We start from the raw sequence: 25,165 nt of genomic DNA, 5'->3' as shown, positions 1-25,165 counted from the left end.
TAGAATTTTAATTACTTAAATAATTTACTTTACTGTGTTAACCAATTTATTTTTAATTTATTCAAAATTAAAAGATTTACTTTCCAAAAATAACCAGAAGCAGCCTGAAGTAAAGGTCTATTCAGATTTAACCTTCACTTGTGCTTGCATTTTCATGCCTGTTACTGCAACTGGAATTTGATTTGTATAAAGGAAAGGCTGGTAACCCTGGCATCAACAACAATTAACTGCGAAGCACTAAGAGCATGGCATGAAGCCACGTGCTGCTCATTGGCAGCAAGATAAGAATATGATATTCATCCAGTTCATCTCTCCCAAATCTTCTGGTAGTGATGTGAGGCCACATTTGCATGGTTTATAATCCTGTCTCCTCATTCCCTGTGTGCTCCTCATAAAAAACTGAAGAGAAGATGATCAATGACCCTGTGCAGACATGGGGGACCCACACACATGTTAAATCACACAGCACTGCTGCTTCGCCCTTTTATTGGCTTGTTTTCTGCATTCAGTCAGAAGTATTTGCACATTTCTGTGCTCAGCATCCCCTTAATTACTCTCAGTAACTACAGAGGTGTGCTGGTTTAGGGTTTGAGAGGAAGGCAGGAAGGAAGGAATGAGGCCTCTTACTAACCATCTTCAAAACTACTAAATGCAAGAATGAGGACAGAAAAAGTAATGAGCACTGACACAGAGCTCAAGAAATTCAGATGAGCATTTTAATGGATTTTGGAGTGCTCACTCCATCTCTGTCCCCACAGACAGAAATAATCTTTTCACAGAGGAGAATTTGCTCTTTTGTGCTGTGGAAAAAACAGCCTGAAGGACCATGTAGGTGTTCTGACATTTCAGTCATGACGCTTGTTGCATTTGTGAAGAAACAGAGATACAGCTGATTTCCATCAAAGTATTCCTCTCAGCTAAGCTCAGTTTCTCAGTGCCTTTGTAAGTGATTCTCTACAGGCATATCAGAGAAGTGGGGACAGTATGGATTTTCATGGAAAGCAGGAAAGGAAGACCCTTAAGAGGACTCTCAAATGTGTCCATCAGAGGATGGGTAAGGAATAACTAGAACCTCTGCAATATGACTCATCTTCCCGAGTTATTGAAGTGTCTTAGCAAAACTTTAGTGTCAAGAGTTGCAGAGGCATTCAGCAATGCATTTTGTACTCTGCCCTTCCCCAGGAAGTTTTTTAATTGCCATGGTGATGTCTGTGCTGTATCCTAGATTGACCAGAGAGCCCAAGACATCCAAGATAATGGGTAATGTTACATATCACAGAAATTTTAGAGCAACTCCTCCTTGCCTAATTTTCCTACACTTGGGAAGATGGAGGCAGGAAGTAGTATGGTTAGAGACTGTCTGGGATGAGTAATAGCATTTTGCTATCTGATCCTCTGAAGCTGGCTTTACCTATGTCCACTTGTAGTGCACAGAGCCATTCCTTGTGGCTGTGTAAGATGCCTCTGTGGCTCTGGTGTTCCTCAAAGGTTTCAGCTGCTGCTAAATCATGGAAAATATGCTCTGGTCAGGTGTGGAAATTTTTGATGCTGTTAGTCGCAAAAATAGGATAGATGAATACCAGCAGCAGTGGGGCTGGAGCTGTGTGCTCTGATCACACACAGGGAGAGGAAGAGACAGCTTTGGGTTCAGCTCCCTGTTCTCCCATAACTTTCTCTTCTCTTCTTGAAGAAAACACACACGCTTTCCTTCCACTTCAGTCTGCTGGTACATTGAAGTGTAACAACCTGACCTTTCAATTTCAGTGTTTTGCAGCTAACCTCTTGGAAGATAAATCAAGTTCAAAGGCTTTGATTCCCACTGGTTTTAACACCATGTAATGAGTGAGGCTATGGGGGCTCCATTCTTTGATCTTATCTTGTGGTGCTGTTGGTAGTTCCCAGGTTCCAGCATGTGTTCAGAGCTGGGATGCCTGTGTCTGTTAGATTGGCAATGGTAATCAGCACCAAGAGCCCATATTTAACACTAATTCAGGGTTCAGTCCTCTCAACAGGAGTCTGCTACAAAATACACTAGAATCAAGAATTATTTGTAAATAAAGCAACAGAAGACAGTTATTACTTTGCATGTTTGTGAGAAATTTAACTGCACTTTAAGCTCTATGCTATATTCAAAAATTGAACTGTGTGAAACACCTATAATTAATCACAGAAATTCATAAGGTAACTCGAAAAATACAACTTGCTCTTCAAAATATATTTTTTCATGCAAGATGTGCTGATGTATGTGATTAGTCATGCTGTACTCTGCTCATTTCATATGCCTCATCCCTGCTTGTCTTTGCAAAGATGAATGTGTTCATATCTAAATACAATCTCTTGCTAACAATGATGTACTGAAAAAAAAAGAAGACAGACTGCTGTTACAATTACATCCCCATGGTAACAAAAATGGTACATCATGAGCCTCTCATACATATTTGTAATCTCAACTTCTTTTTCCTGGAACTTGGTGAAAGCCACTTCTCTAGCCCTCTGCCAGGACAAAGCCCTGGTGCAGCCAATGGCAGCACAGCTCTCAGACCTAATAGAGCATTAAGCCTTTCCATCCTAAGAAGGCTCCTCACACAGATGCTCTGCTCAGAGTTAAGGTCACTCTTTTATGCTCTTTTATGCTCTTTCTGCAGCACGTCTTTTGCAGCAGGATTTGCATCTATCTGGGGAGACCTGTGTGTGGCCTGAGCAAACTGCCTTTCTTTTAAAGCAATATAAAGAAATTGGGGAGAAAGCAAATGCTTTTTGCAAAAGCATGTAAGACAAGCTGGTGTGGAGAAAATGCTGGCCTTTTCCAGACACAAACAGTGCAAGCTAAAAAAAAAGCAAACCAAACAACCCCCCTCAGAGTTCGCCTGAATTAGGTTAAGCAAAGTAATCAGACTCTTTATTTCATAGTCCAAACTCAACCTTAACCCAGGTAAAATTCAAACTGTATTTTTCTAATTTTTTTTTAAAAAATAGAAAAAGAGATATTAAAAAAGCCAAAAATGGACATCTATCCCATCAGCACAGAATGGTCCAGCAACCTTTTAGCATTTTAACTTCAGAAACTTTTCAACTTTCTCAGAACTTCAGCTCTAAGCAGAAGCATGCTTGTTTGTTGTATTCAGGTTTACTTCCTCACTGCTTTGTTTCACTCCATGTACACCTGAACATTGCACAGGACAGAGGAACTCCAGGCTTTAACACCCATACAGAACATATCTGAAAATCTCTAATCTTTTCAGACTTCTACATAGGTCAAACTCTACAGTTACTAAAGCCTGAACTGTAACTATGTGTAAGCTCATAGTAAACCTTGCATTAAATACATACTGGCTCAAGTGTTAAACACTGACCAGAGCTGTAAACTAGGGCACCTGTCCACCTCTCACACAGGAAATACTTAACTAAATCCTGAGCACAGCTGCAATTATCCTTAAAGGTCTGAAGGAGCCAGAGTCTGAGCAAGAGTCAGGCAGGTATCATCCTAGCTGTGAAGGTGCCTCGGGCTAAATTTGCTTTGCAGTGGAATGTGGGAAAGAAGTGGATGTCCTAAACACCTTCAGCTTTCAGCAACATCAGTAGTTGGGGGCCGAGTACAAAACAGCAAAGACCAGCTTCCAGGAGATTCTCTGCACCAACAGAATGGGGGCAAATCAGCAGCTGATGTAAAGGGAGTGGCCTTCGTTTTCCATTAGCACCCCAAGGCCAGGCCATGCAGAACTGGCAAAGCATCCTGACTGTGCAGTTCAACCCTGGCTGGACAAGAGTTTGCAGCAGTTGCTGCAATTTTGGAGGAGCCTGGCTCTCCTAGCAGGAGGCTGTACCACTACAAGGTTAAGTCATAAATGCCAGAGCTCTGCTTTTATACAAAAATGTCACTGGTATGGCAGAAGTCAAAACACCAAATAAAAATGTGCATTCAAGTTTGGAATGATCTCAAAAATGTGGTGCAACAGTGAAAATTTATATTTTCCACTTCTGACATTTTATTGAATATTTTTCTGTCTTTTGCACCTATTTTTAAGACATCAGAAACATTCTGTCATCTGTTCTTGATGTTGAATCTCTCATGCTGGATCATGGAATATTATTATTTCTGCAGTGGTAATAACTGTTTACACAGCATTTTTGCTTAATTGGGAATATGTGTGGTAAGCTGAGTAAAAACCATTTTACTGTATAAAAAGGTCTGTTGCTGGAGAAGTGAAGGCTAATTGCACTGGCCTATTCCTTTCATGGTGAAAAGGAAGTTGGCTGGGAAAGAGGCATCAGGAATTCCAATCTTTTATGTCACAAATCAGGTACAGTGACTATTTCTACATCTTTCTTTTGCTTGAACAACCTTTTTCACTTTGACACCTTTCACTTTTTCACATTGACGACTCTTTGTTTGGCTTTTTATTCCTATACAAAGCTCCCCAAACCTCTTAATTCCCCCTACTACATTCTTCAAGACCAACACTGGCTGGGCTACAGCCCACACCTGTGGGTGATTAGGGTAGTCCTTGGCCAGCAGCTGCAGTCTTCATTTCAGTGTCCCTGCAGAAGCACCAGGATGGCTTTTTTAAGTAACTGATTTTTATCCTCACCACTGAGATAGCAAAATTCAATTTTGTCTGCATGACTAAGAAGCCCTGAGCCACCTTTAATAGAAAAATATAGCTTTAACCTTGGCACATGGAGAGGATATTTGCAATAGAGCCCCTCACTGACTTACTGTGGGAAGACTGAGAGGTCACTGTGGTGCTCTCAGGGCTGCAGATGAGTGGAGCTGGAGCAGACACTGCTCTGGCCTCTCCTGCAGGTTGGCCACACAGGGAGCTGCTGTGCAGCAGCACCACAGGCACGGATGGAAGTGCAGCCCTTTCACTACTCTCCATGACTTTTGAGGACCTTGGATTCATCCTGCCGTTATGGCTGCCTGAAGTATGGACATAGGACCAATCTTTTGCCACCTGGCCGGTTTATGAGTGCTTAACTCACCCTCCAGCCTATCCTCTCAGTACTAAGCCTATAGGAATTCAGGCTTTTTCAGCTGATATAGTTTAGCGAGCCCCGTGCATGACCCTAAAAAGGAACAGGAAGGAAACCCCAAGCACTGTGAAGCAAAAATTGAACATAACGGGATTTTAAATGAGGTGGGGGGGGATGGGGAATGTCAGTAGGCACAGGTAATTTGGCACTGTGGATCAGAAAATATTGAGAACGTTTAATGAGCAAGTGCTGAGACAATAAGAGCTAACAAACTGACTAACCTGCTGGTTCCAGCAGGACATTCAAGCACACAAAAGTGAAAATCACATAAAGTAAAGAAAGCATGTTGCATGTTTCTCACTGGCTGTAAGAGTGCTGTTATCTTCAGACTACAGTCATTAGCTTCAGTTTTGCTAGAGGGTACCAGTCAGGAACATAGTATTATGGTGTAACAAGTGATGTCTTAAAATGTTCTTACAAAGTCTTTATTAAGGTTGAAAGTAATTGAAGCCCAGTTCAAAGAGCCATAACTTTTTCTGTAATTTAGGTGAGATTCAACCACATAAAAATAAAGAATCTAAATTTGAAGTGCAGAAATTACAGCTCATAGATTTTAGTCAGGATAGCACCTTAGGCTAGTCCTTGGAAGGTATGTGTTTCTTGCTAGGGGCTGCACATCACTGCATGCCACTCTCTAGGCACGCAGCTTTATTTTAGTTCATTTTCTCCTTGCAGTTGCCACATAGCTTTTCTAGTGGGGATGCTACATGTGCTGAAATCCATTTGAAAGTCTACAGATGTCGTTACAGAGCTTATAATATCCAGGCTTACACCTTCCACAAAGCATTATCAAGTTTCTCTCTCTTTTTATATATTCTGAGGAATACAGGGTAAAGGAAGGATAATTTGAGACCCTGGTAACTGTGTTTCCAAAGGTGATCAGGCCGATGGATTGTATAAATTGAAAAAACAGACAAAATCAGGAGTGGGAACTGGAAGAATGGAGGCAGTGCAATTTCCTTCAAAGACTTGCAGAAGTTATTACCTCTATCTTCAAAAAAATGATTCAAGGACTATTCAAGTCTCCTGATGTCAGCTACTTTCCTTTCATTACCTGCACTACCACAAAATAACATGAGAAGCAGTCCAGTAGCAATTTGCCATCAGTCCTTTCTGCAGTTATGGATAGAGATGACCACAGCAGCCTCCACCCACCTCCCACTGTGCCAAGGAAACCTAACTCTCCATTAGCAGGGCTACCTGGCCAGTACTGTCTGAACAGCAAGTAACTAAAAGCAGCTGGTATGGAGGAAAAACCACACCAATCCCAACCTGATACAGAGTCTGGTCTCATTCTCTGTTGGAAAGATTCTCCAACATGTGAAGCATTTTTCTTTCCTCCTCTATAGCAGAAAGTGTTTGTAACAGGAACTTCCTTGTTTTTGTGTTCAAAACACATAAACTGTTCTCTAAGTGTTTACAAAATGAAGTGACAAAAACTGGTGAAGTTCTTTGAAGCACTTCAAGCCCACCCCAACATTTTACAGGGAGGTACTGCACAACTCTGTTGAAAAGAGTGTTAATGTAGTTTGCTGTGAAGCATTTAAAACAGTGTCCAAAAAACTCTCCTAAGCAGGGAGAAACCCTGCAGGATGTCTTCTGCCCCACCTTTTACCAGCTTCACTGGGGGCCACAGAGAGTGACATACCCTCTAAAATCAGAACCTTTCCTTTAGTGATGGATGAGTCAATCCAATAATGACTAAAATATTGGGAATTGTTTGTTCCAACAAACAGTATTAAAAACTCAAAACACTGCTATAAACCAAGCCTCAGCAGGCAGTAAAGTTTTTATATCTGAGGAGCAATGGTAGGATTTATGATTCAAACACTGATGGAACCTTAAATATAGTGATCCAAGTGGAAATTACTTAGTCCATATGTAACCCTCTTTCAGGCTCTAAATGCTTCAAATAACAGAAAGAAATACCATGAAAACAGCATAGGCCATCTTCACTCAGGGCTTGTCTTCACAGTACAAGTCATGTTTGAGTCAGTGCTCTCAGAATAGGCTCTTTGAGCTAGGCTTGAGTGAAAGATCACACATCAGAATAACTCCTGGCTTTCAGAATACGCTTGCAGAGTGTCCTGCATGCCAACCTGTGATGGCTCTGCCATGTGCCTGGCAGTGGCAGGCAGCTGAATCATGCTGCCAGCACGGCTGCTTTGAAAGTCTGCTGTCCCCCTCAGCTCTGCTACTTTGAGTGCTCAGTGGCAGCTCTCTGGCCTGGGTCTGTGATGTGCACTGATGGTAGAGCTCCTTCCTGCCACTCCTAAAATAGTTCCCATGCCTGCGCTGTGGGCTCAGGCCCTCCCAGCAGATCCTCATGGCACAGCATCAGGTTAAGCACCAGCAACACCCCAGCTTCAGTACAAGCCCTGGCTGCTGAAAAGGACTTTTTAAAACATTACTAATTTAAAGCTGGGGCCATTCATGTGTAGAAAGAGATCACACTGGGAATTTAACTCAGGATTTAACCATGCCATTCAGCTAATAGTCCTGAAACAGGCTTCCTGCAACATAATGGATTCTGAATTGCTGTGCACCTCTGAGTAGCCAGTTATAGCGGTGCAGAGAAACCCCCCCTACCCCGCAGTGGTGCTCTCAGCTTTGCTCAGGTGCTGAGCCAGGACACTGCATCATAGGAACTTGTCATGTTCACCTGGAACAGCACACAGAGCTTTCAGAAAATGTTTCTGAACTTTGGAGGACAAGTTATCATTAGCAGTATTTCCATCTCAGGTAAAATGGCCTATGATAAATAGGAACATGTTGATTTTACACACCCTGAGCTGGCTACCCTTCTCAATAGACTTTAATTCTGGTGAGATGAATGATCTCTTAAAGATTGTTTCTTCATTCATGAATTAAAGATCCCATACAAACTAGTTTTGTAGTGCTCTAACACTTTAAGCAGGCTGAGAGAGGTTCCAAATTAATGTTTGTGAGGCTAGAGAATAACAGCTACTAGTGCAAGTTAATTACTGCTTTGCCTGGCTGACATCTTCAGCAATGCCCTCACCATGCAGATTCAGTGGAGCTTAATAATGGATTTCTGAAACCAAATAGTTAGAGACCTGTTTCCCCAGGATGCCATTTAAATGAGCTGCCCACTTGAGATAGTTTTGAAAAAGGTTCATGGAGGTGATGAAGCAGAAAATAGAGAGGAAAAGTGCTGGATGACTAGCTGTGGTCTGTGATTATTTGTATTTTTTATGGGTTTTTTTTCAAAGCAAGGTAGGAGTGTGCATGATGGCAGACTTTATTTATGCACATTGCCATCTTTATTTAAAATCTTTCTATGTTGCACATTTCATTGTGATCACACACAGCCTAGTAGCACTTTCATATATTTACTGATACGAGTCCTCTAAAGGTTTCTCTTGCTTTAAAAATGCCATTGTCCCTTGCAGGGTATTTGATTATACATGCTGTGTAACTTCCTACTAATGTGCTGATCTAAAATGGTTGCAATGAAAGGTTTCTCAGGAGTGCTTTTTGGTTAGTAGTTCACAAAACAAGAACAGAAGAGGAAAATTTACCTTTAGTAAAGTGTGTTATTAAAAAGGTGTTTTTTATTGTATGAAATGTGATTAACATTTTTGGCCATTTTTTGCCATTTAGGAATGGCATTTAAGTTCAAGAGTGACAGATTTAAGTTCAGAGGTCTAGACATAGGAACAACTCTGGCAGTTGAGGTGTCCTGGTTTAGGGCTTCACCCTAGGACAAGAGGTGACTGAATTTCCTATGACACTTTCTCAGACTGCAAATGGAGCTTTGACTGGTGTTGGGACAGGGATTGTGTGCTCAGAGTGGAAAATGGGGAATACTGACTGCATGTATAGTATATTCCATTAGCTTCACACAACCCAGGTGGATGCCGATATGGTACCTCCACAGAAAAAGGTCACTGATATTTTCCTGTGTCTGAGCAGTGAAGAATTAAGGTCTACAACTTCAGCATTAACATTAAGATGCCTGCTGTGTCACCTGAACTTACATCAGTCACAGGAGTCCAGGGGAAAGGCCTTCATAGAATAATAATATCCTGCCCTGACAAGTTTTCTGGCAAAGCTGATGCAGCACTTTTTGTATAGCTCCACTGACCCAAGTGGTGCCACTTGCCTGTTAAGAAGCTCCTCAGAATGGCCCCAACACCCCTCATCTGAGCTGAGCCACACTTTGTTCATTGTTTTCCTACTGCCTGCCTATTCTACTGTCTGCTGGATAAGGTTGATTAGTGAGAGGGCTGCTCCTAAGAAAGGTGGTACAGGCAGCCCCTGCTGTAATCTGCCTTGCCTTTGGAGACTCTTTATTAAAGAGGAGCCCCAGGGAAGAGTCTGGCAGAAGGATACCCCCAGGAGACAGTTTGACTGATCGCAGTAATATGAAATTGAAATTAAAAAGTTCCTGTGAAAACTTCCATTCCAATAAGTAAGTGGCAACGATTCCCATTGTTTTGAAAGGTACTTTAGCACAACTGGTTATTTTATAATAGTCAAATGTGTTTAATGGTATTATTTTATCTAAATAATACTAAACCGTGGTTTGTTTTTTTCTTCTTCCTCTCCTCCTTCCCCCTCCAGGATGAAAAGAATCAAGTATTAACAACAAATATTTGGCTACAAATGGTAAGTTTTGAAACAAAGTATGTTTGTTTTTCCCCTTCGGTTTCAGAGTTTAATCTGGTGAGGGGTTTGAATTTTAGAAAACTTTCAGGTCTGTAGAGAAAATATGAGTAGACTCCTAATTCCATGTCAGATTTTCTTTGCTACCACTAGATTCCCCAGCAGAGAACTTTGTCCTTATTAACTTACGGCCAGAATTGTTGGGCAGGAGTCAATTTTTACTCACTTTTTAATAAATGGAAGAGATAATAAACAATTCAAGAACTTTGTGAGAATATTTTGAAATTGTTTTCTCGGAAAGGTTACATTATGACTCAGAATTAACAAGGTGCTTCTTAGCATGCTGACTCCTGTGGAACCCTAATGCATCCATAAATATTTCCACCATAAGTTTGTCTTAAACTCTGCAAAGACAGTGATGTGGAGTTTTCTCCACCTACAGCAGCATGGATGAGAATTTGTCATTAGTTCAGTTCCCATCAGTACTAGAGAAACCAAACTGTTTGGATTAGGTAAAGGAAGTCACAGAAGATTTCTATTATTCCAGACAATCACAAGGCTTTTGCAGAAACTTTATACCTTTCAGTTTCTTTTACCAGCTCATTCCATTTAAAGGCATTATTTTTTTTTTATTGTAACATTTTAGTTAGAGCACCTCACTTGCCCTGGGGTAGGCCTTGGGACACAAAGGAAAGACTATTCTGATGAGCTGTAAGAATAGCATGGCTGTTCCATATATTCACAAACAAAATCTCAGATGGAAGAAGTACTCAACTCATGCTTTTGTACAGGCCTGTTGTACAGCAAGGTTAAAACCGTCAATATAATATGTTTTTGGCTTTTAGCTACAAAGACCATAGTTCCTATGATTTCTTACCAGTAAATGACACAACAATTCATACTCAAGAGGCTGTAATTTATTTTCCTTCTCTTTGATCTCACAGCATCCTTATCCTTTTTGAGTTTGGTTTTTTTTTTCCCTTAGGAAATTTTAAATTATATTATACATTCTGTATTTCTTTTGATTTATTCACCTTAGCACATACTGGATATGAAGCATCTTAAGACTGCAATGAACAGATCACTTGGTTACTGCCAAAAAATGTAGCCACTCCTCATGGCTTGTATACACATGAAAATAAAAGTGTTTACATGTTAACTGCCTATTAATGGTGTTCTAGACAGATTCAAAGCAAAGCTTAAGGCAAGCATATGTCATTCTATTATTCTAAATGATCGGAAATAAGTTTTTCCCTGAAATCTCTCTCCACTGCATTCCTTGATATACATGTGTGTATAATTAGCAACGTATCTTAAATATTAATCTTATATGAATTTTATGTTACAATGTATCTAAAATGTGTTTTGTGTAATTACCCCCAAAATACTCAAATACAAAAAATAACTTGAGAGAAAGGGGAATATAAATCTAGTATTTATACAGGCAGACTATTTCATCTGACCACTATCTCCATGGCAATACTGTTCAGCATCAAAAATCTAAAACTTGATCTAAGATATAGCAGGAGCCTTGCTTAATCACACAGATTGGTACTAACCAAAGCACCCTGAGCTCTTTGCTGTTTTAATCCAAATTAAAGGTGCTTCAGCTCCTTTAACGGTAGCTCTAAAGTTAAAGCAAAATGAAGCAGATGATGCCCTGCTGGATGGGTGAGCACTTTGTACACAGGGCTAACAGAGCAACCATAAATCTGTTTAACACGATCTCTAAGACAGCCTTGACTATTAAGTTTTCTGCTGCCCTTGGATTGACGTCACTCAGCATCAGCCTGTGCTACAGTGTCGTGGCCATGGGAACTCCTAACGTAAGCTGGGCTAGGAAATGATTGGATATATTGATATCCAGAATGCCTTCAGCTGGCAGTGAATGCAGCCTGCCAAGCCTGGCCCTGCCACCACAAGTGTGAGTGACCTGCTCTGGCAGCTCCTGAGGATGTCACCCAAAGCCACGAGAGCCACGGCTTTCAGTGCCTTAAACCCACACAGCTTATTTGCTTACATTGCTGGCCTTTGGAAAAAATAGATAGATGTATCCTGGCATCTCAGGACTTCTACATTACACAGAGATGAAGTGGTAAAAAAATTACAGTGGCATTTGTCAACCAAGAAGTTCATGTAAAGCAGCTTACTGGGAAAACACATGTAAAACTTCTGAAAAAATACAAGAAGCAGTGGATCAGCTGATAGAAGCTGTGTATAGATGTCTGTGAGCAACACATGTATCTTAGCCAGAGAACTGTGAAACCAAGAACTATGAACAGAGCCAAGTAATTGAAGATTTCCATAAAAAACCTATTATCTGTAAAGCTAAAGCAAAAAACAGTGCAAAACTCAGATCTTTTGTCTGGTTTTGCTACAAACTCATTGTAAAAAATGAATGAGATAAATATAGAAGCACAGGCCAAAAATAAATATAGTAAACACTTCACAAAAGCTTCATGATGAAAGCTATTATTTGTATTGAATGCATCAAAATGGTCATTTATGCTGTTGTAAAGGTACAGGAATGTATTTGAATGCCTGCAGCATGAGGCTAACTGGTAACTTGGTGTATCAAGTCAAAACTTGCCTGTGACAGTAATACAAGGAATTCCATAGACCAGTTTGATGTGAATACCCCATGAGAACAACCAAAAACATTTATCTCCACAATACCCACTGGCAATTTTTCCTGACCTTAATGTTTATCAAACATTTTGACAAGGACCACTAGATAAAAGGGGTAAGTGTTGTGCATTTACCCATTTAAAAGTTTACATTTAAGAAATAAACATTTGGCATTGCAACAGCTTGGTAAATCTGGACAAGTCCTCAGTTTAAGTTACATGATTCCTACAGCCAAGTGAAGGTAATGTAAACATAATAATGGAGATACAGAGAAGCACATAATGAAGCATAGAGAAAATTTGGTAAATTTTGTAAAATGAATTGAACTTTATTCCTTATACCCTTGGTGCTCCACAGAAACCACCCTACTACCATGACAAGTCATTTGCACAGGAAGGAGTGATGTACAACCTCAATTTCAGGAAAATGCAGCAGCTCATGCTACTATTTCCCTGGAGTGCAGGAGGCAAGCAGCTTGCTGGGGCTGCCACAGCGCTCAGCTGGCTGCAGGCTGGGGCTCTGCTCTTGTTTCTCTGTACTCCACCATATGTTTCAATGACAGAGTGTAGGATTTAGCAGTGCTGAGCTCAGATCAAAGCCCTGCTGGTGCAACTGTGCCAGCCTGCCTGTGCCAACAGCCAGGCCTGGGCTGAAAGGAGAACAGGCAGCCCCAGGGCAGCTGCCTCCAGTGCAGGAAGTGCCAGCCAGTGAGGAAACTTGTGGGACTGAGCAGTGCTATGGAGCAGCTGCCTCAGAGTTTGCCCAAAGCCAGGCCCCAGGAGCTGCCAAGACCTTCTGCTGGCATACCCTTGTGCCATCACAGTCATCTTCTGTCAGCAGTGAATGCTGGCTGCTCTACCCCATGCCTATCAGCACCTGAGAATTTCCAACCACAGCAAACAAAGGTCTCTATGAAGATAAAGATAATGGAAGTTAATGTTTGAATTATAAAAGCAGTTCAATCCCAAACTGGTACCTGAGGCAGTGTGAACAACAAAACTCAAGCACCCCAAATCTCTTCTAGGCTGTTATGTACACTGCAGTGTGAACTGCAAATGAGGGGTTTATGAGTTCCATTGTGCTCTAGGTGGCCTATTTCACTCTTTCCAAACATTTCAGTCCCTTGAGCTAAACAAGAGAACACCTCGTGTTTCAGCCCATCCAGTCCCTAGAGAACTACAGTAAACCAGTGGATGAGATGACCTAACTTACTTTTTGTGTGTATGGCTTAGTACTGGACAGATCATTATCTGCAGTGGAATGTGTCTGAATACCCAGGAGTGAAGAATGTTCGTTTTCCTGATGGACTGATTTGGAAGCCTGATATTCTTCTCTATAACAGGTAGACATACTTTTCTTTGTGTGTGTGTGGGGATGGAGGGAAGATCATAGAATTATAGACTTGCAAAATATCCCTTGAAAGCTCAACTGCTCCAGCTTTTCCTGGGAAAGGGAGTCTACATGAAACTTTCTAGCACCCTGTCCAAACACAATGATAAGGCAAAGTAAATGACATAATCATATCATCAAAATGCCTAGATTTTAAAATAATTTTCCAAAACTTTAAGTGTTTAGAATACTGGAAAATTACCAGCCTCCTTTTCACAGAAGAGGACATATTTGCTAACACTTTGTGAATAACAATATTGTCGCTACCACCATTCTAATTGAGTAGCTTTTATGAGATGGTGTTTAATGGTATGGATAATGATAATTTTCTCTGAAACTTTTTGGTCTAAATGGTTACTGGTGAATTCAAATCTGATGTTTGCCTGCTTGTCAGGGTTTAGTTTGGGTTTCACTATAGACAGGAGAGGTAATTGCCATGCATTTTTCCATGTCCAGTTTTACTCTTATTCTCTCCTCCTGCTACAAAAATAGCCGAGATATTTGCTGTTCTTGTTAAACTGTTCTGAGTTGGGCCTATTTCAGGGACAGACAGATTGCCATCAATCCACTGCAGAACCTTTGGCTGACATTGAGAGATTCTTTGGCTGTACTGTTCCATGGTAGTTCCCATTGTGGAATTTATTTAGTTCAAAAAATAAAACACTGAGAGCTGCCTGTTCTATAACAAGTTGCCTTTTTCCTGCAGTTGTTGTGGGCTTGTGTGCTGTTGCCCAGGTACTGGAAAGAACTTGCACCTGCCCTGCACATGGAGCACTGGCTCTGCTGTGGTAGTCAGGGTACATTGTTTCGCTGCCTGTGCAGATGACATGAACCTTTTGTCTTCCTGATGGCATTCTTTCCTTTGTTTCTCTGCCTATGTCTCTTAAGAACACGCCCTGCTGGGCTTATCAACCTGATCCCTCTTCCCTCTTCAGGAGCTGCTTTTGTTGAACAAGACCTAGAGAATGGCTGCTCCCAATGGCAGCTGCAGTTTTCTCCCATTTGCCTTTTGGTGAGCACCTTTATGTTCAGTGCTGCAGTCACAGGTGCTGTTGCATTGTGGGGCAGCCTTTGCAGGAACTGGGTACTTCTCTAGGGCCTGCATTGTAGCAGTGCTGTCCGAGAGGTATAGCTAACACTGAGTGATCTCTAGCTACCTTGATTCCATAAATGACAGTGTTCTTGGGAGAATCTGACAAATGACACCTTCATTTCCATTGTCCTGATGAAAAACATGCTGTGTATACCATAAAATTGGTACTCTGCAACAGCAATTTAGTGATTTCCAAAAAAAATGAGTTATGACAATATTCTTCCTCATATATATTGCATGCCTGGGAGAAACATGCAATGTGCCTGATGATTAAGGCTTCAGTATTTAAGTATATCCAAAATGAAAGGGTAATAGTTTAGGAATTAGTCATATTAATATATGCATGCTAACTTGTAGGTAGAGTGGTTTATAGAATGAGAAGGGTCACAATACCCTGGAAAACTGAAACCACAATTTTTCTGTTAATACAGGTTTTCAACTCTTCAGATTGTTAACTATGACTCAGTCATGAAATAATTATTCTACAGTTTCTCTATTACAAACACATATTTAATCCAAAAATCTTATGCAGAGTTTAGTCAGAGAGCAAAGCTATTTAAAATAAATTCTTATTCCTGTTTGAAATTACATGGGGAATATTATGATGTTCCCTTCTAGTGACATGCCATTTTGAGATAGATGCTTTCCATTTCTATGCTTCACTAGGGACATGCATCTGCAGTTACAGAGAAATTAATGAACTATAAATTCACTTTCCATTTAAATGAATGCATGTTTCACTATGCCTTGAGTTCTTACACATCTTGCTACAGCCTAGTACAGAGAAACTGTGGCAGCTGTATTAAATTTTACATCCAGTCTATTGGGGGAGAGCAGGGCCAGTTCACCTGTAGTTTTTCTGAGGAAAGAAAATCTAGGCCTTTGCACAAATTCCAGGATTGACTGTGTTAGTATCATGTGGACTGTCATCCACATTTAACTACACTTACTAAAAGTGTTCATTTCTGGTGGAATTATTTTCCGAATGGCCACATAGTGTTCAGTATTTCATGGAATAACAAAAATTCTGGAAGTATGTCTCATTTTAAGAGTTTCATTTTTCCAGTTTTATAAACATGAGGTTAGGTCCCAGTGAGATTCTATCTGCTAGGTCCAGCTTTGTTCATGTCAATGTCCTGTAATCAATATCTGCTTACAAGTGGTTATACCCTGAAGAGGAAACGTAACAGAAATTATTTTCTATCATTCCATTGCATTTCAGTCCAGTCTCTTCAAGCTGCTTAATACATTCCCAATAGAAGCAGCGCATTTCAGAAATGATTAGAAGCACAGCATGGAAAAACACATGCTCATTTTCAGAAAAAAAAAATTTCTTATTTGAATCTGACTACCACTGGATATTCTTTTAAGAATGTGCCTATGAAAGGCAAAGTCATGTGGCAATGAAATCAAGGTTCCTTGATCATTTGTGTTCTTGAGAAAATTCTATTTTTGCCAATTATCAGAAACAGCAGCAAGGTCTTAGAATCAGCTCCCTGGTGTTTAACTACTCTCCACTCCAGAGGAAGAGAACAGAACCCAGCCCAGGAGTCATTAATTCCCACTTAACAAGTGATTTGTGTGGCACGGATAATTTTACATCCTAAATTTGACAACTTATTTGAATGCCATCATCTAACCCTTATTAATTTCAAAGCAATTATTTGTCTAATACAGAACCTTGTTGGAGGACTTTAGGTCTGGTTTTCTAAGGAAATGAGATTCATGCACCCCTGTGCCTGCAGACCTGGGTGAATGTGTGTGTGATCTGGCTGCCCCTCTCCCCAGTATCCTCTACCAAGCTTGGCAATGCAATCAGTAGAGATTTTTGCAGCACCAGTTTCTTACAAATATCACAAAAACAGGCAGCCAAGATGTGGAAGGAGAAGAATTAGAGCTCCAGCTGGAAGAGGAGCTGCAACACAAACAGGGAGAATGCAGCCATGAGCTGTGAAGCTGAAGGAGTGACTTCCACTGCTCAATGGCCTTAGAACTGAGTGCCTTTGCCCCTAGAATCAGGCATCAAACATACACAATGCTGAGACTTTCTGCTTCTTTTCAAAGTTCACATTAAATACTCGCAAGTATTTTCAATACTTGTGAGCCTTCTGCTTACCACAGGAAAAAGTGCAACTCCAGATGGGCAAGTAATTATTTGGATTTAGCTTTTTCTTGTCTGCAAATTTCACAAACCAGCCCAGATATTTTTTAAAATCTAAGTTATTCAAGTACATAAGGGGGAAATAAAATGCAAATTAAAAACATCTAAAATAACAGTTGCTTTATTTTAGCTTCTGAGACACAAAATTTGCATCAGACTAGGTCAAATATTAAATTCCTCTTTTCAAAAAAAAGAATATTTCAATAAGGACTTTCCTGCTAAGAAACACCTTTTAATATACTTGATTTTCTCCTAGAGTTATGAGTATTTCACTTTATGACCATCTCAGATTTTTATTCTGTTTTTCTGATGATGTCTTAAAAGGTGATTAGAAAATTATGAGATACTAAACCACTAATAGGCAAAGAGACATTAGAGACATGTAGTGTTCCAATCAATCTGGAGATGCACAGGTTTTAAAAGTCTAGATTGCTGCAAGCATCCAGAGCCTGAGACTTGTGTGGCTCCCCTGCCCTGCCCAGTACAGCTGGTTCTGCACTTGCCTCATGTGCCAACCCACCCCACCAGGGAACAGGTTGGAGACTACAACAGTACAACCAATTGTAGCCTGTGTCTCATTGTGTTTGCCATGTAGAAGTCCTTAAAATGTTAATGCTTGGTAAATTCCTGGGACACAATGCCAGTCAGAATTGAGATATTCCTTAGCGGTAGCTGCAAATTCATCATTTGGAGCACTCTCCAAATGACATTATGATTCTTTTTCTAGAGACTTGCTGTCTAGAGACAGCACACCAGGGCAGTGCTGGCCATGTCACTACACTGACACCTCGAATAGGGCTGTTTTTTCTTCTTGCCTGAACGCAGTTTGTGGGGTCTGAGGTAGAGATAATGAAGGCTGGAGCTGCATGAAAGGGTCTCATATATGAAATGTAGTAATAATGGTCACCCATACAAAGAGGTAGGAAGACACAGACACTGGAGCATCCATCTCCTCCATATTCATTAGATGCTGTTAACATAGACACCAAGAGAATAGATTTCCCTGTACAGTTGCTTGAGAAGTTTTTAAACAGTGCTTACTTTCCAAAAGGAAATCAATAGAGCCAAGGCATTATAATGAATCTAATGAGCATGTGAGTGGCAAGAATGAGGTGGCTGACCTTCCCTTACAGCTCCTAATCAGGAGCAAACCCAGAAGTATCAGGCCAGTTACTCTGAGGCCACAGAAAACTGATGACAGGAAAAATGCTGTCAAGTTTTGGAGGTGACAGAGTACTTTTATGAGAACAGATTTGTTTCAGACATTCTTCAGCCAGTCAAAGAGCAAATAACCCATTTTGTTTTTCCCTGTTCTAGTGCTGATGAAAGATTTGATGCTACTTTTCACACTAATGTTTTAGTCAATTCTTCAGGACATTGCCAATACCTGCCACCAGGTAGGCTGTTTCCATGTCATAAATTTTGTTAGATTACTTGTGTATGGTGTGGTTTCAAATTTGCCATAAATTCTCTCACATTTTATTTGTTTAGTTAGCATCATCTGATAGATGTAAGCCTACATGCATTATGGTTATATGGTTACCACCTTTGCATGAAAGCTGTCATACAAGACACATGTTTTATTACAATTATGGAAATTCTTCTGTCATAATGCACAATTTCAGAAGCTTTGAAATCTTTACTATAAAAAGATGTTGTTTATTAAAGTAATGTTAATGCCTCAATAAATTTTTATTTCATTACTTTAGTGTTTCTTTTATTAATATGTTAACTTTACAGTAGGATGCTTAGCAACATCTTGGATGTATTTCTATTTGAAATTATTCAATGAATGCTTCATCAAAACAATTTTTGGTCTGGATGCACAGCAGTGGAGCACTGTTTCCCTTCCCCAACTCAATTAGCATAATCATTAGGATTAACTCTTCCTAGCATCTGAATTTTGCAAACTACAGCACTAGAGCAAATGCTTTCCAGACAAATTAGGTTTTCTGCCTAAGATGTCCAGAGGGTTTCAGGGGTTTGCTTCTTGATTTAAGATGCTCTCTTAAGATATTTCATTTGGTGGGGGGTTTTCAGTTCAGTTCTGAAAGCTGCTGAAGGACAGAGTCTGACTCTGACAAGTGAAAAAGAAGCTCACTTTCCTCAGTAAATCAATATCATCTGAATCTAATAAAATGGCAAATAAATATTTTAGGATTTCTTATGTTTCAAGATTTCTTACTTTAGTCAGTAAAAGAAATAGAAAGAGATTACATATTCTGCTTCATTTCTTCCTGAAATACTGTATCTAGAAATCTGAGTTCTTATCTGAATATTCTTCCACTATGTGCCAAAATGGAAGAGTATCTTTAAAAAACAGTAAATAACATCAACACATTAATGGTACAGTTCTTTCCCTTCTCTATAACTGACTTTTGCTCTTTACATGTCAAGATAGGTCTGAAATGAAAGATGCTTTAGAAATGAAAAACAGAAGGCACAATGTAGAACAAGTTGTGGTTACAAAATGTAGATGAAATTCTGTGGAACAAGCATTTAAATTTAGTGATCTTGTTTCAAATCTCACCTAGGCATATTTAAGAGTTCGTGCTACATAGACGTGCGCTGGTTTCCATTTGATGTTCAGAAATGTAACCTGAAGTTTGGATCCTGGACTTATGGAGGCTGGTCCTTGGACTTACAAATGCAAGAAGCAGATATATCTGGCTATATTTCAAATGGAGAATGGGATTTAGTAGGTAAGCTCTCCATTCCCTATTTACACTGTGAACTTGCAGCCTTGTCTCCACTGCTGAAATGTATGGAGTAACAATTGGGAAATGAAGACAGATATAAAATTAATAAATCACCCAGCCAGTGGCATTTGAAGCTCTTGAGAACAGATCTCAGATGCAAACCAATATATAAAAAAAAAACCAGATGAATTTGCTGCTTGAATTCTGTAAGAATCTTTCATCTGATTTTCCTTTATCAGCTGAGAAAAAGTGGGAATTAAACTTAAGTAGTTTTACCTGCAGCAAAACTTGGAAAACTAAATTTATAATTTTCAAAAAGAAACACTATATACTACACAGTTTATTCACATTCATTTCTGGTTTTCTTCCTCTTCTCCTACACAGGAGTTCCTGGGAAGAGAACTGAGAGCTTTTATGAATGTTGTAAGGAACCCTACCCAGACGTAACCTTCACAGTTACCATGAGACGCAGGACTCTCTATTACGGACTCAATCTCCTCATTCCTTGTGTCCTGATATCTGCACTTGCCTTGCTGGTTTTCCTGCTTCCAGCAGACTCGGGAGAAAAAATCTCACTAGGTAAAGCATTAATAGGATATTGTAAATATGACTAAGACAAAAGAGGTTGTCCTTCAAAGTTTCTTTTTAAACACTCTTAGGCAGGACAAATAGTTTGTGTGTCCTGGCCCACGAGCTGTTTTTAGTGTTTGATGCTGAACCAGCAGAGGCATAAACAATTCCTGAGTACCTTCCTTAAGAAGCAGGCTTTCCTTTTTTGACATTTATTTTCTGAATCTCACATCTCATTCATTAGGTAAAACTTGAGTTCACAAACACACATTTGAACACTTTAACACTGAATTCGTCTTAATACTTCCTTTTAATATTGAATTGCATTAAGAACCTATGGTGTCTTCTCAGAAAGATTGATTCTAATTACTCCTATTTTACTTTTTATAGTGAATTTTAACTTAAGCAGTGGTTTGTGAAACAAATCTGATTCTGAGTACTTGATCTTTAAGATGGTGTTTGACTATGTAAAGAAACCTTTTGTCCCATACAAAATTCAAATTAACTGACTTGTACTAAGTAAACATTGCTGTTTAAATGTAGAAAAATTGACATTTTTCCAGAATATGGTTTAATTGAGGGGTAATAGCCTCCTTAATTAAGTTGTCCTTCACCATATTTTAAGATTAATTCTTTGTTCCTAAATCCTTTCCCACCTGACGATGACTCGTTATTGTTTAAGTCTAGTTCTGAGACAAGACGTAAGCCTTTTTCCAGAAAGATGGGAACTCCTCACTGAGCAACAGAAGTCAAACTCCAAAAATCAACAGTCCAGACTAATTGGGCATTATCCCCTGTAGAACCCAACATTAATATCAAAGAATACCAAAGCCCATCCAAGGCAGCAAATCTGCTTTTGAGGAAATTATGTATCACACCACCTGTAGCTTCCATGACAACTGATCAAGCGTCACATGTCCAAATACTCAAATTCACACCGTGTTTCTAAAGCTAATACAGTACAAGAATTGCTTTCATTTGCCTCAACTAATTAGCAAATGATGATAAAAGTTGAACCATTACAAGGATGTAAAACTATCCATTACAAGGATGTAAAACTATCCATGTCTATGCAAGCATTGGTATGGGTTTGGCAGTGCAAGGAAGGACAGGAGTACCACTAACGTGCTGGAGCAGGGTTACAGTGGGATTGCATCTTGTGGAGAACATTCCTTCAGATTCATTTTGTTTCTCTCCCTGTGTAATTACAAGCTACTGATATGATTTTATACTTCATGTTTATCATCTTTCAGGTATAACAGTTTTATTGTCTCTCACTGTGTTCATGCTGCTTGTGGCTGAAATTATGCCAGCAACCTCTGACTCTGTGCCCTTAATTGGTAAGCTTTTAGTCACTTGGATTTTTTTAGCAAACAAGGTACAGCCTTGCACAAAGGCCAGCATTAAGGCAAATCACCAGCTGTAAAATGGATGACGCAACTGAATTAGAAAAATATTGCCGATTGGTAAAAGCTCTGATGGGTGCTCTCTGCTCTGAATGAAATAAACAACTTATGTGTATTTGGGGAAAGAATAAGAGAATCAATTTTCCATGGAAGAATTTGTTGCAGTTTTGACACAATTAGCCCGATTGTGTTCTGTATTCCTAATTCCGATTAGGAAATTGGAACACATGAGCTAAATGTAATTAAATCTTCCCACAGTAATTGTTCAAACAAAAAGAGAAACTTTTCAAAACAAGTACCAGTCAGTTTATATAATAATGCTGAAATAAAATTAGAAGGCAGCCTGTGTCAAGGTTTCTTATAGGCAGGTGCTCAGTTCCACAAAAACAACAGCTAAACACTGGCTATCCCCTCAAAATAACGTCCAATATTTCTGCTGTTGAGAAATCTTCCACAAGTACCTAGAGCAGCACAAAACTGGAAGAAGAACTAAATGCTATGAATGCATATATAAACGCCCCTTATTAAAGCTATATCAGCTAAAGTACATTCCTATAATTATTTCTTTATTTTGCAGCTCAGTATTTTGCCAGCACTATGATTATTGTTGGTCTTTCTGTTGTTGTCACTGTTATTGTTCTGCAATACCACCATCATGATCCAGATGGAGGAAAAATGCCTAAATGGGTAAGGTTTGATTTTCCTTCACTATCCATGGCATAAATGTCCAGCTCAGGGATGTAATAGAGCAGCTAGTGGCCCATGATTACCTCCTACTGTAAAAAACATATAAATCCTTCCCAGACATACTGTTTGGAAAAGCAGTTTCACCAGAAATGAGGTGTTCAGATATGTTCCATGTGGTTGTTTTCTTAGAAAACATTTGTGTGTGAGAGAGAACGAATATACCTCCACTAACTTCTCATGTCCTTCAAAACAGCTACATGCAACTCAGGATTTTGTTAAAACCTAAATATATAAATGAAGATGATTTTCAAATAACCTCCAGATGTTAGAAGTGAACCAGGAAGAAGAATAGAGTAGGGTGCTGATGGAGATAAGAAAAGCATGAAATACCCTACTCTTGAGGTGCAGCTGCTGCATCCTTAGCTGCTGCCCAAACAGAAACATGCATAGCCTAAAAAGCATCTGTTAAAGACGGCTGCTAAAGTGGAATTTTCTCTGAAAATCCTGATATTTACATCTCTTTTCAAGAAAATCTGTAACGTCCAAAGAATTAAAGTATTTTTTCTAAGCACATAAGACTTTTAAACTAATGTCTTTCTATTAGGGGTGGATTTTACAGATATTAGATTACTACACACTGCTGTCATCAGCTAAATGTCCCCTCCTTTGACTTCACCCAGCTCATGGCAGCATCAGGCCTTTCTTCTTTTTTCTCTCTAGAACAACGAGATATTATTATCCTTACTAGCTGGAAAAATGTGCATACAGCAGCACCCTGAGGACAAGAGATAATGAGGTATTCCCTGGCTTGTCCTGGGGTGGTGACTTTAAAATAAATTTCAGTGAAGAGAATTAAAGGTAGATCTCTTTAGACATGTGTTTGATGACCTAAAGGGGACAATGTTTAGTACTGAGCCAAACATCCTCAGAAAACAGAGTACTTGAGTGAGCTGTGCTGTTGAGAAGCTGAAGTCCAACAAACATTATTTAGACACTGGTGAATTTTGGATAAGGCCCTCAATTAACAGAATATTATCCTTCTTGGTGGAGCTTGATAGTGTTAAAAAAGTAATAGAGCAAGATATGTCTCTGGCTGGGATATTTGCATGCATCTACTCTGAGTAACAATCCATGTCAGAATAAATGGGCCAAATCTAATATTAATAACAGGAAAAAGCTTGCATATTATATGATACAATAATATTTAATTAGACCTCTGAAAAAGAAATGCTGGAATGAGCTCTTAAAATCTGATTTAAATAAATTAGAGAAGATTTCATTTGAAGTGGAACAGTCTCTGGCTTTCCTGCATTTTCTGTAAGGCTGGATTAAGGCAATGCGGAAAACAGTAAAATGATATTCACGGATTAAATCTGCAAAGTTTTTTTTTTTAATCAAAGTAATTTTTCCATATTTTCTTCATGTTATATCCAGATTTCTTTTCTAAAATCTGCAACACAGAGCCATAACATTTTAAAGCTTGGTAGTCCAGTCCAGTCCAAAAATCTCTTTCAGCAGCCCCACCCAAACAGTAATTGATATGAATTTAATATTAGAGCACAAATAAGAGAAAAAGAATTGTAACTTCATTGACTACCATCCAAAGCATTATTATTAAGACTATTAAAAAATAACTTTTCGTCAGTAAGACTTCGGTTTGGTTTTGTCTAACTCACGGTTTTTAGTAAAGGTGGACACTTTTCAAGTGTCAGGAAGAATTAACACTATGGACACTCCCATCAGAGGAGAGGGCAGTCCCACTAATGATAGTCATCCTGAGGCAATCATTATCACTGCTAGACTAAGAAAAGAACCCCAGTGATTGGTAAATTAATCAGCTGGAAAGCTCCAGCAGCATTTTCTAGAATGCAGGGCAGGCTAAGCAGACTGGCCAGGGGCCAGTCACCCCAGCTGCCTGAATACCAGCAGCACCAGAGACAGTGGCTGTGTGAAGAGATGCTTATTCTCAAAAATTTTCTTTCAGACAAGAATCATCCTTCTGAATTGGTGTGCTTGGTTTCTGAGGATGAAAAGACCAGGGGAAGATAAAGTGCGTCCTGCCTGCCAACACAAACAGCGGCGCTGCAGCCTGTCCAGTGTGGAGATGAACACTGTGAGTGGCCAGCAGTCCAGTAATGGCAACATGCTGTACATTGGCTTCAGGGGGCTGGAAGGGGTTCACTGCACACCCACCACTGATTCAGGTGTGATCTGTGGAAGGATGACCTGCTCACCAACTGATGAAGAAAACCTGCTGCACAGTGGGCACCCCTCTGAGGGTGACCCAGACTTGGCTAAGATTTTGGAAGAGGTCAGGTACATTGCAAACCGATTCAGAGACCAGGATGAAGAGGAAGCCATCTGCAATGAATGGAAATTTGCAGCGTCTGTAGTGGATCGGCTCTGTTTGATGGCCTTCTCAGTATTCACAATCATTTGTACAATTGGTATTTTAATGTCAGCACCAAACTTTGTAGAGGCTGTGTCTAAAGATTTTGCTTAACTCTTAACTAAAACCTGCTTCTCTGATTGGTATGTAGCAAATAAGAATGTGGGGTCTTTAATTGCTTGTTTTTAATGAGTATAATGCTTCTCATTGTCTGCTTTCTTTTGCCCCCCCCTTGCCCTCTGGTCCTGAGTTCCTTTTAGAAGAATGGCGCCATTTCAGAAGGGAAGCCAAGAGTTTCTGTCTAGGCTGTATCTATGTAGCTCCTCTGAGCACTCTTTTGTGGAAAATGCCAAGTGGCTGCAAGTCCCTTCAGAATGATGGGGTATTGAACCACCACCTCTTGCACATGTTCAAACTGGCTGTTCTAAAACAAGAGGTAGGCAATGTCAGAAATGGCACTTCCAGACTTTGTTACAAAGG

The 25,165-nt window shown here is 39.8% G+C and overlaps 1 protein-coding gene across 1 annotated transcript in view; it reads left to right on the top strand.

The window, feature by feature from the left end:
• Positions 1-24,799, top strand: part of CHRFAM7A (CHRNA7 (exons 5-10) and FAM7A (exons A-E) fusion) — a gene marked incomplete at both ends in the record, with an annotated part of 33,109 nt that extends 8,310 nt beyond the window's left edge. Inside the window, 8 exons of the mRNA XM_084213720.1 lie at positions 9,622-9,666; positions 13,524-13,633; positions 18,252-18,331; positions 19,469-19,636; positions 20,018-20,212; positions 21,457-21,543; positions 22,187-22,296; positions 24,281-24,799. Of these exons, the coding sequence (XP_084069846.1) occupies positions 9,622-9,666; positions 13,524-13,633; positions 18,252-18,331; positions 19,469-19,636; positions 20,018-20,212; positions 21,457-21,543; positions 22,187-22,296; positions 24,281-24,799 (1,314 nt within the window). The remainder of the gene's footprint in view (positions 1-9,621; positions 9,667-13,523; positions 13,634-18,251; positions 18,332-19,468; positions 19,637-20,017; positions 20,213-21,456; positions 21,544-22,186; positions 22,297-24,280) is intronic.
• Between the last annotated feature and the right edge of the window lie 366 nt (positions 24,800-25,165).

Source organism: Fringilla coelebs (assembly GCF_963513975.1).
Source record: "Fringilla coelebs genome assembly, chromosome: 12".
Classification (NCBI taxonomy): domain Eukaryota; kingdom Metazoa; phylum Chordata; class Aves; order Passeriformes; family Fringillidae; genus Fringilla; species Fringilla coelebs.
The sequence above is the reverse complement of the archived record's forward strand: the minus strand, read 5'-3'. Positions and strand labels throughout refer to the sequence as shown.